The 12,397-nt window shown below is 27.6% G+C and overlaps 1 protein-coding gene across 1 annotated transcript; it reads right to left on the bottom strand.

The window, feature by feature from the left end:
• Positions 1–4,773: 4,773 nt before the first annotated feature.
• On the bottom strand, positions 4,774–5,553 carry Phum_PHUM107290 (T complex testis-specific protein, putative; the record flags this gene model as incomplete). The annotated part of the gene is made up of 3 exons (XM_002424055.1): positions 4,774–4,939; positions 5,046–5,242; positions 5,323–5,553. The coding sequence occupies 3 exons, from the start codon at positions 5,551–5,553 to the stop codon at positions 4,774–4,776; spliced, it is 594 nt and encodes a 197-aa protein (XP_002424100.1).
• Between the last annotated feature and the right edge of the window lie 6,844 nt (positions 5,554–12,397).

Genomic DNA, 12,397 nt, shown 5'->3' with positions numbered 1-12,397 from the left:
GGTGGATCTTTGCGACGGCTACGCCGGGGGGGAATTCACTCCCATCCTAGCGAGTGTGGATCTGATGATTTCGGCTTTGAGAGAGAAGATTAAGGCTGAAATGCGAGTCCTACTCCTGCGACCGGCCCTCCTCCCCTGAAAAAAAAAAGAAAGCACAGTGAAGCACATCCAGGAGTTTTAGTTGGGTAGTGGCTTCGGCTGAGTCCCACACTCTTCCTGCTACCGGATGGGAAGATTAGTGTGAAAGGCATTACTCCTGGGTTAACAAAAAAAAATACATATCAAGGTGATTGTTTTATTATTAGTTAATCAAATAAAATTTTTTTTTTTTTTTTAATTTTCGATAATAAATCATTTTGTTAAAAGTTAAGAAAAGTAATAAATTTAATTTTTAACGCCTCTCTCTCTTTCTCTCTTTCTCTTTGCTCCCTTTCCTTATTTTATTTTCACTTATTTCTTTGACGGGTGTTGTTATTACGTTAAATAGAAAGACATCCCTTGAGAAAAGGGTGAAATGATCTATTGAAGAAAGGCGGGGGAAGGTGGGGAGAAAGAAAAACCAGAATATTTGAAAAAAAAAAAAAGAATTTTTATAAATTGAATAGGAGAGGAGATTTTTTTTTTCTGTTTCGTCTTCGGGTTAAAAACCCTAAAGGCAATGAGTCCATTAGAATCAGTTGATGAGGAAGAAAAATCTGGAAGATTCCCATGAGCCCGGGAGAAAAATGAAACCCAACTTTTAAATTACCAGCTTATTTGAATCGGTCAAATAAAAAAAATGCCTCGAGTGCGACATTTTTTTTTCTTTTTTTTACACCCTCATTCCTTCATATTTATTTATTTATTAAATTTAATAATTGAATTTTTTCTATAACCACGTTTTTTTTAAAATTTATTATTCCTTTTTAAAACCGTAAGCCGATAAAAAAAAAAATGTCAACGGTCATTTTATACAGAAACGTTTTACTGCCTCCCCAACTCTCCTTCCCGCCCCCCTCAGAAAAAAAAAATAAAACATTTGATTTATTAAAATTTTATTTGTTTGTTTATTTTGTGTGTTGTGTTATGTTGTCTGCGGATAAAAATCGAAAAACAAACAAACAAACAAACAAACGAAAAATTTACTTTATACAACCGCAGCTAATAATAATATTTTGTTCAGAAAAATAAAATAAAACGAAACGAAAATCGTAAAAATAAAAATTTCAAAACACTAAAAACAAAAAAAAAAATATTATAAATAAATGAAAGAAATTCGAATTAAGGGTTGTTGTTTTAACCCCTACCATCCCTTACCGAAAAAAAAAAAATTTTCTTTAATTTCATAGCTCCGCTTATTTTCTCTATGACATCCATAAATTTTATGTTAAAAAAAAAAAAATGATAAGAATTTTGGGTTTTTTTTTATGGTTGCACATCACATGAATTTTTTTCTAGAATGTTCGAAGACGGTAAAAAACGGAAGTTAAAAAATAGAGAATGAATGAAGTGAAGAGAGAGAGAGAGGGAGGGAGGGAGGGAGGGGGAGGGGTGGAGAGAATACATGAAAATGAAAAAGAAAAGAATTGAATAATGGCTGACAGGAAGACATCAGACGCCAAAACATTTTCTCCAGACGTCATTCGCATAAATATCAATCCTCCAGTTTGTTAGTCAATTTTTTTTTATTTCCTTTTAGTTTCCTTTTGTTTTCCTTTTAAAAAAAAAAAGGTTTTTTTCCTTTTTTTTTTTTTTTTACTCTTCAACTTTTATTATTTTTACGTGTTTTTTTTTGATTGCTGTTGTTGTTGTTGTGTTAAAAATTTCCATTGTGTATTTCCTTTTCCGGTTTTAGTTTTAAAAAAGTTTTAAAAAAAAAAATGAGAGATTAAATTTAAGTAATATTTTATTATTAATAAAAATTAAACTTATTAAAACCTTTTTGAAAAGGTTTGTCTGACAACGACAAACGAAAACGAAAGAAAAATAAATTAATTTTTACATTCCTGGAAAATTCCGGAAAATATACGTCAGCATTTTAAATGTCTCAAAAACTTTTTTTTTTTTACAAATCGTACCTGTTTTTTTTAAAAGAAAAATGCTGAAAAAAAATTAAAATCGAATTCCAGTAAAATTCACAAAAGTTTGATAATGATGATGATGATGAAGAAAACGACAAATTTTCACAAAGAAGATTTCCTTTTCCGGAAAATTCAATTGATTTTCATCCTTTCAACTTAACCGACAGCTAAATGATTAATTGAAAAACCTTATTTTAGATTCTTCATCGGATATTTACTGGAAAAAAATTTTTTTTTTTTTTTCGATTAAGAGATAAAAAATGAAAATGGCGGAAAATCAAAAAAAAAAAAAATCCCAACCTTCGTATACGAGTGAAAGAAATGAGAAGAAAAAAAAGGAAAGAACGAACGAACGCGAACGTGGCAGTAGTAGTCATGAATGAAAAAAATGCAAATTTTTTCCTATTTTTTTTTTTTTTTAGAGGGTTCGAAAGAAAATGGTGGTGGTGGTGGTGCCAACCTTTTCATTTGAAATTTCCCTCGAGTGATATTTCAACCAGTTTATATCAGTCTGTCGGATTTAAAATATATAAAATTCAAAAAAAAAAAATTCAGTTTTTAATTCATATTCTTGTTATTGCTCGAAAGGAAAAATAAAAAAATTTTCCCCCTCTCCCAACCTCTCCGATGGCAAATTTTCCCGGCGTTATTGCCCCCCTCATTTTGTTTTTAATCATTTTTTTAATATTTACTCTTTGATTCTTTTGTAAAAAATCGGGAAAAAAAATTTCATAATTTCCTTTGGAGTCATTTTTTTTCCCTCACCGAAACCCCCTTTCCTCCTACTTCTCCTTCCCCTACTCTTTGAGAAGATACACGTGCAAAAAAACGATGGGGGTCCGGATGAGGTTGGGGGATGAAAATCGTCTAAAAAAAAAATTATTCAATGTTTTCATTAAAGTTTAACTTAGCAAAAAAAAAATTTTTTGTAACTTTTCGATAGTTTGTATTTCCGCTCACGAAATATCAATATAACCGACAGGTTTTTCCTTTTTATATCCTTTGAAATTCCTTTTTTTTTTAAAAAAAATTCATTTCGGAAAGGTGGAAAATTTTTTTTTCAAAAGGGCGTTCAAAAAGTAATAAAATGCGTAAAGATGGTTTCGGTGGTGGCGGTGGCGGTGGGGGTGGTGGCGGTGGGGGTGGGGGTGGTGGGGGTGGGGGTGGTGGGGGTGGGGGTGGTGGCGGCGTAAATTGTTGAAAAGGATAAAAAAAAAACACTCAAAGGGCCGCAAAACCTTTTGCATTCGGTTTTATACTATAAAAAAGATTTTTTTTGCATCGAATTTGACGCGTTCCCCCCCTTTTTTTTTTTTTCCTTTCCTTTTTTTTTTTACGCCCTTTTGATGAAAGATTTTCCAAAAGAAAAAAAAAAAAATTTTTTTTTTTTTCAAATCAAATTTTGTTTTTTTTTTTTTTTTTTTTTTTTTTTTTTAGTCTCTCGGGTCCTGTTTTTATGTAATAAAATATTTTTTAAAGGTTTAAATGTAAAAAGGTTGATGGGAACCTTCAAAAAGCAAAAAAAAAAAAAAAAGGTTGCGAAAAAAAACGACGCGGAATACAAAATACGTATTTTTTTTTTTTTAAGAAAACTCATTTAATCGTAAGTTTATCATAAGTAAAAAAATCTTCTTTCAAAAAAAAAGTAAAAAAAAAAATAAAAAAGAAAACATTTTAAAATATTTAAAATCAAATAAAATATTAATATTTAAATGTTGTTTGTTTGTTTTTTATTTTTTTGTTTGTTTGTCTATTATTTGTCGGAGTGTTTGTTTACATAAAACAAACAAAAACAAACAAAAGAAAGAAAAAAAATTTTTTCTTCCTTTCTCTTTCCCTTTCCTTTCTTTTTTTTAATCTGGCCGCATTAATCTGACAGCAACAGTTGCTGATAATGAACCTTTTTAATAATTTTCCCTCTAAGAACGATATTATTATTATCATTATCATTATCATTACCATCATTATTATTATTATTATTATTATTATTATTATTATTATTTAAATAATAATAAAAAAATTTATATATATTTTTTTTCAACCATCATTCGTATAATTAAAAATTAAAATAAAATTTTTTTTTTTTTAATTTTTCGTTATAAATTAAAAATTCTCTCTCTCTCTCTCTTTCTCTCTTTAACAAAAAGGAAAAAGTTTCCTTTTTAAATTTTTCCTTTTTTTCTCTCTTTTCTATTTTTCATAAATTAATTTTCTTCCTGTTCTGCTCTGTTCTGTTTTTTTTTTTTTAAATTAATAATCCGTAAAATTATAAGAAAATGCTTTTACTTTGTTTTATTTACGAAAAAAAAAAAAATAATGATAATAATAATAATAATAATAATATTAATAATAAATTTATAATAATGTTTAACTTACGAATGTATTTACACATGTATAAATTATGTATAAAATTTTTTGTGATGTTTGTTGTTTGTTGTCGTCACCGTTTGTAAGAGAGCCACAATTTTAACGTCATAAAAAAAAAATTTTTTTAATTTAATATATAAAAAATCCAATCAAAAAATTACAAATAATAATAATAATAATAATAATAATAATAATAATATTTCTTCTTATTAATCGTGTCGGATGTTAAGTAAATCAGGTCATACTCAAACCTAATAAATTCACAAAAATAATAATGATAATATTAATGATAAAATAATTTCTAATGCCTGCTGACGATTATTAAAACATACGGGTGGAAACATAATCAATCGTGGTACAATCCGAAACAGGTACAAGACACGAAATAAGTTCTCGTTTGATAATAATAAGTCGACCAACCGTCTCTTTCGTGATCCCAAAGTCCTCTGAACGCAGCCTGAAAACCCTGAAGTTTTTTTTCTCCCAAATAAACCATCACGCAAATTTTATATCTGGAAAGATAAAAACAAATCACATCGTGATGATGACGTAATAACGATCCTTTTTGTTTTGCGTGCGCGAGAATGTGCGTGAGTGTGTGTGTGTGTGTGTTTGTACCTGTCGTAACTCATTGCTTTAACCAAACTTCTAACGTCGGCTGCTATTGTCTGAACAATTCTCGGACCCATAAGACTATCGTATATAAGAAAATTACTTATTTCCCTTTTGACAACATTTTTCAATATATTATAAACTTCGTTTGATTTAAACGGTTTTTTAGAATCTAACCTGTACGTATTTTGATATTTCGGACCCTAGAAATTTTTTTTTCTTATATCCTTTTTATTATCACGTGATTTTTCAATTACGTTTACGTCATTATTAAACTACCGACCTTTGCCAACCTATCGTATTCGCTTTGCCTTTTCATGGCCAAACTGCTACTGCTCGTGTTAGAGGAATCGGCGGATTTTAAACTGCTTTTGCTGTTGACAATACTTTTGCTGTTTGCATATTTTTTTTTATCGTAAGATAATGAAAGTTTCGGATCTTTATGATCATCTTTAAGTTCTCTGACTTCTTCTTTTATATCATCTATTTTTAAATTTTCTTCTTTCGACATCATGTTCGTCGTTCTCGTCCTTTTCTCGAAAAATTTTCCTTTTTTTTTTTTTTGCTTTTTTTAAAAAAAAAAAACAAATCAAGTAAGTAAGGTAAACATAAGCAGAAGTTCAAAAATAATTTTTTTTTTTTGCGTTGGTAATAGTGTTTAATTTTTTTTTTTTTATGTTTTTTTGTTTTCGAACGTGGTAAAAAAAGGAATGAATGAATGAATGGGGCGGGGGGGGGGGAATCGGAAGAAAAAAAAATAAGTAAATGAGAAAAAAATTTAATAACAAAAAAAAATGTTTAGAATTTTTTTCCATTTTGAAATTTTTTGTTATCAAATTCCAAAACGGAAACAAGTTTTTTTTTTTTTCCTTTTTTCCTTTTTTAAATCGATATCCGTTAATTTTTAATAAAGAAAAAATTAAATATTCTTTTTTTTCCAGCGACAGCTTTTTATTCATTTCACTTTTTTCTTTTATCGTTTTGAAATGCTGTCGTCTTTTCTCTCTGCCCCCTATTCTATCACCATCATCATCACCATCTTTTTTTTTCCCTTCAAACCTTCCCTCCCCAATCTCTCTCTCGTCCGTGACTTTGCCTCCCCCTCCCCCTCTGCCGCAGTTGTTGAAAATCGCAAATTTTTCCTTTTTTCATTTTTTTTTTTTTTCTAAAAAAATTCTAATAACTTTTATCCAGACATTTTTTCATTTATATTAATTTGATTTTGTTTTGCTGTTGTTTTTTCGAAAAAATTACCACCCCCTCGGTGAGTCGGTTTTAATAAACGGGGGAGGGGGTGGCGCCGTTTTGTAAAGGCGAATTTTTATAGCTAAAGTTTTAAAGGGATTTCATTTTTTTTTTTTTTTGTTTATTAAAATTGTAACGAAACGGATACGCGTAATTTGGGTGTTCTAGAAGTTTTCTTTCTCTCTCTCTCTCTCTCTCTCTCTCTCCAATAATAATAATAATAATATAATTTTTTTAACGAGATGCATAGGCGGAACAAAAAAAAATTTTTATCTAAAGAAATGACGTAAAAGATTTTTTTTTTAAATGTACAACCGGAAAAAATGATGATGATAATGATAACGAGGAAAAAAAGTGGAGGAAGAGGAGAAGATAACGGAAGAAGGGAGGGAGGGAGAAAGGAGAAGAAAAAAAACCGTGAATGAACCATTCGAAGGCAACAAAATCCGTTCAACTTTGAATCAAGTCTTAACGAACTTTTCAATAAATTTTTCGTTCCTTTGGGAAATAAAATTCCAGCGACAACCTAATGGAAAATTATAAAAGTTGTTTTTGAATTGGTTAAAAAGAAAAGAAAAAAAAAGAAAATCTTCGTTTTCCCTCCAATTTTCTCACAATCCAGATTTGACCTTTTTTTTTTTTTATACAATTCTGTTTTGGAAAGAATTTTTGATAAAAAGAAAATATTATTTTTCCCAAAAGAAAATCGTTTCTAGTTATTTTTTTTTTTTTTTTAAATTTCACCGCCTTGTTTATTATTACTTATTTTCATTCTTTCTCTCTCTCTGTAAAATTTTTTAATTTATACGCCATAAAAAAAATTATTTGTTTTTTTTTTTATAAAATATCGAATCCGATAAATTTTCTATAATTTATCGTCGATCGATCATCGAATTTTCTAGAAAATAAAAAAAAAAAAATTTTTTACATCCGGAAAATAATTTTCCTTTAACAACAAAAAAAAAAAACTTTTGTCATTTTTTTTTCCAACCGGAAAATTTTTCTGTTTCCCCCCCTCCCTCTTTTAAACGATTCGAGTTGGCTGTAATTAATTTTTTCCCGTCAAAAAAGAAAATTTTAAGATTTTTTTTGATTATAACATTATTGTAAAAATTTCATAATTTTTCCCGCCATTTTTTTTCTCATTCTTTTTTCCCGCCATCTTTTCATTTTGGCTTATCATTATTATTATTATTATTATTATTATCAAAATCTTTGTGTTTTTTTTTTTTAAACAAAAGGTTTTTATTTTTTCTTAAGCAATAAATTTAAATAAAAAAAAAAAATAATCCGAAAAAGTCAGACATTTTGTTTTTTTTTTTTCTTTCGTACATGAAAAAAATAAATAAATAAATAAATATATTTTATTTAAAAATATTATTATTATCATTATTATTATTATTTTTTTTTTATGTCTCTCAGGTGACCCGTAAAAGGATAATTTATTTATTTATTTATTTTTATTTTTTTTTATATTTAAGTCGTAAAAGTGGCGACAATAATTTCTTAAAGTGTCAGGTGGCGGCCATTTTAGGTGTGTGTGTGTGTGTGTGTGTGTGCTTACGTAATAAGAAGGAAATTATAAAATGGTTGACGTTACGTATAAAAAAATTATTCGTATTATTATTATTATTATTTTTTATTGCTGCGATTATTCAACAAGGGGATAAACCAATGAAATTTTTTTTTTTTTAATATCAGTGCCGTGTTAAGAAATAATTAAAATAAATGTGAAATTTACATTGGAAAAAAAAAATTACAACGAATTATTTATACGTTTAACAAAATTTTTTTTTTTACGAATCGTCTCCATTTTTTTCGAGGGGGGAAGGAGGGAGAGGAGGGAAGAGGAGGGGAGTACATCTTCGGAGAATGCCCGGAAAAGCAGAAAAAAAAAATTAGAGAAAATGTCAAAACGGAAACTTCGTTAAAAAAAAAAAAAAGGAGAAGACGTAAAATTAAATAAAAGACTACAAAAAAAAAAAAGAAAAAAAGAAAAGACTGAAGGGAATTAAATTGAACATTGTCAACTGCCCTCTGTTCTATTACCACCCCCCCTCCCACCTCCATTCCCACCTCACCGCCACTACCACCAACCCCCTCCCCACCGCCGCCCTAACTTGTTTTACTTTTTTCTCCCTCAGTTTCATTACTCGTTTCGAAAAGAAAAAGAAGAAAAAATCAAAAGTAACAACAAAATCGTTTTTTTTTTACATTCGTTTATTTATTAAAATAAAAAAAAAAAAATTCTTCTGCTATTTTTTTTTTCATAGCAGAAGATATTTTTTTTTTTTTTTAATGAAGCAATCAGATGAAATCGGCTAAACTCATTCAAGTTCCAAAATCTTTTAAATCTCCTGATTTTATTTTTTCAAAAGTTGTAAAAATACAACAAAATGAAGAGTTTTTCCTTTTTTCTTTTTCCTTTTTTTTTTGTAATGATAAAAGCAGACGATGATTCTTCGGACTTGGAAAAATTACATTTTACTAAAAATAATTTAATCTTGTAAAATTATTCTGTAATTTTTTTTTTTAACCCAAAAAAAAGAAAAGTTTTCTTTTAAATTAAATTTCTAAAGAATTTCCCAGTATTTCTTTTTTTGTGGAAAATGTTACAAAAATTCAATCGTTTTTTTTTTTTTAAATTGTTGACGAAATAAAAGCACTGTCATAAAAAAAAAAAAAAAATGTCACGCGCGTGACGTAAAACTATATTATAGCATTATGTAATTTAAAGATGGCCACCAATGTCATCGAATTTTAAATAATAATAATAATAAAATTTAATTAAGTTTTGTATTTTTTTTTTTTTATTGTCAAACACAAAAATTTGTAATTTTTTCATTCGTTTCCTCATTCATTCAATCAATCAATCATTCATTCATTCGTTCATTCATTCGTTCATTCATTCATTCATTCATTCGTACGTTAATTCGATCGTAAATTAATAAAATGAAAATTTTCTTTTTCTAAGAAAAAAAATTTTTTTTTTTTTATACTCAAATTTCCACACGCAATTTTAAAAGGAAAAACTTTTACATCGATGATAAAAAAAAGGTTCCTTTTTTATATATATGTATAAACAAACGGAAAAGGAAAGAAAAAAAAGGAAAGGAAAAGGAAAATTTTTTTTTTTTTGGTAAGATGATGTAAAAAGAGAGGAAGGAGGGAGGTTAATTTGCTTGCTATCGTTTAGGTTATTTTTCCGTCAATTTTTTTCTCTCTTTTCCTTTTTTTCTATTTTTTTCTTTCCATTTTTGTTATGAAAATTTTTTTTACGAAGGAAAAATTACAACCAATGAGAAAAAAGAAAAAAAATTGATAATGCATTTTTCTTTAGATTTTCATTTCGGAAAACAAAAAAAAAAAATTAAAATTTTTTAAATCCTCCTACATTTTTTCCTTTGACACGTCATAAAAAAAAGGAAATAAAAATTTTGCGAAACCCGCGTACTAACGCATGCGTAATGGAGGGAAGAGTCAAAAATGTAAATTTTTTATAAGTAAAAAAAAAATTTTTCTTTTTTTTTTTGTTTTTTTTCCCAAAGGAATATATTTTTTTTTTTATTTCTGCGACGTGTACCTAGAATTTCTTTTTTTTTTTACTTCCCAAGCGCCATTTTGTTTTTTATTCTTTTAAGATTTCTTAATAAGAAACAAAAAAAAAAAAATTTTTTTTTTTTTTAAAATGCCTCGGGGCAGATTCATATTTTTTTGTACTTTTTTTTGTGTCCCATAACCTGGAATATTCTGGAATCACACGAGAATTCGATAACGTACCTGGAGAGACCCCACAAAAAAAAAAAAAACATTTCGAATCGTTTTCGAATTTTTTTTTTTTTTTTCGTAAAATAATAAAAATGTCAAAAGATTTGTTTAAGGTGTAGTTTCTTTTTTTTTCGTGGGGAGAAGGGACGGGGGGTAAAACTCCGCCGGATTTACATTTAATTCACGTCACGTGACACGAGAGTGAATAAAAAAAAAAAAACCTTAAAAATTAATTTTTTTAATTAAAACGTGATGAAATTTAATACAAAATTTATTTACGACGTACGAAAACTTCATCTTAGTTTTTTTTTTTTTTTTTTTAATAAACGAACGACTATAATTTAATGAAACGACGAAGACGAAGACTTGAGAAAATATAAAGAAAAAGCAGACGAAAAAAGGATAAAAAAAAAGGAAAGGAAAGAAAAAGGAAAATAAAAAAAGAAAATTTCATTTCAACACTTTCGGGTTTAACGAAAAAAAAAAAAATTTTTTTCTTTTTTGATTCATTCGAACGAGTCTATTTTATAAATTTTAATCCAGTTTTTTTTTAATACGCTTGATAAAAAAAAATTCCAGTAAAATAATCTTTAAATAATAATAATAACAAATATAATAATAATAATAATAATACTTAAGCATGTTTTTTTTAAAGAAATAGAAACTAAAATTTCATTAATTAATTTATAATTTTTTTAAATTCGCGTTTCTTTCGCGTTATTTTATTTTGTTTTTTCCTTTTAATTTTTCCTTTCTTTTTTTTTCAAAGAAAAATAAATAAATAAAAGAGAATAATATGTATAAATTTTCCGTAACAACAAAATTTTCTTTTTTTCATTTCACGCGCGTAACGGTTTTTAAATATTAAAATAAGAGAAAATAGTTGTTGGAAACCGTGGCTTCTTTTCTTTCTTTCTTTTTTTTTTTTTTTGGTTTTATCTCGAAAGCTCAGGTGGAAGGAAATATTTTATATTATTATTCGATATATCGAAATTGAAAATTCGATAAGTTTTTTACCAATTTTTTTTTCTTTAAATGGAGAAAAAAAAATTTTTTTTTTTTTTAAATAAGAAATTATTAGAAAAATTACTTTAAAACGTTTATAGAGAAGAGAGAGAGAGAGAGAGAGAGAGAGGGGGGGGATGATAAAACCGAAAAAAATGATAATCGAAAAAAAAGATGAAGATGATGAGTAAAAAAAGGGATAAAACCGGAAAAGGAAATCAAAATAAATAAAATTATTTAAAAAAATTAAATTTATATACACACACACGCAGACACGCACGAACACGTAAAGAATTTTATTTACTTTTATTTTTTTTCCTCCCCATTCCTGCATCCCTTAAAAAAAAAAGGAATTTTTTTTTTTTGCGTTCCCACCCCCACTCTCTCGCTTCCATTTTTTAAATGACGGATAATAATTTTACGCGTCAACTTTTTCATTTTTAACATATCAACCTGAAAAGTAAAATCCTGTAGGTCGTTTTAAAGGATAAACTTTTAACAAATCACGGTTTATATACATATAAAAAAAAAAAAATTTCCCTTGAGGAGATGATGGAGAGGATGGATGAAAAGTCGGAGATGATAATGATAATGATGATGATGATGATGATGACGGGGAGAAAAGGATAAAAAAAAAGGCGACAAGAAAAATAAATATATATATATATATATATATATATATATATATATATATATATCATCCCGTACTCAATATTCACATTTTCAAATTTTTATAAACAAAAGACTGGCGACGAACTCGAATTGTTCTTCTTTAGAAGCGAAGCTTCTAAAGACTCTTTCTTTTATTTTATTTGCAAGTGTTTGCTAGTTCCCATTGTTGCTCGTTCGAAACAGTTGACTGACGAAAGACCAAAGTAATATAGGCAAGCTACACCGCTTGGCGTTGGTTCATTTGATTTTTAGTCTAGCTGTAATAAGTTCTTGTTTATTAATATTAGTTTTGTGATAGTTTTAAGTGCTTGTTCATTACTTACAAAAATAAAGAACGAACCGAATATAACATATTAAAATTTTGGCGCAGTCGATGAAGGATCATTCTGAACGACAAGAAACCGGAGAATTCTTAAGTAATTCGTTTCATGTTGGTGGGTTTTAACTCTTTATCAGAATTTCTTTATATTGTAAGTAGTAGTAATAGGTTACTCATTTTGTGAACAATGCCTAAACTTTTCAACCCATCCCAAATACCCCTTGATTTCTTGTGTAGTCTAGTTCCTAATTTCTTTTCCGGAGAAAGGAACCAACTTAACGCATTTATTGATGATTGTGATAATGCTATTGAATTGTCCTCTGAAGAGAATAAGTATCCACTCTCAGAT

Source organism: Pediculus humanus, genomic scaffold (genome assembly GCF_000006295.1).
Source record: "Pediculus humanus corporis 1103172107457 genomic scaffold, whole genome shotgun sequence".
NCBI lineage: Eukaryota > Metazoa > Arthropoda > Insecta > Psocodea > Pediculidae > Pediculus > Pediculus humanus.
This window is presented reverse-complemented; position numbering and strand designations above follow the sequence as displayed.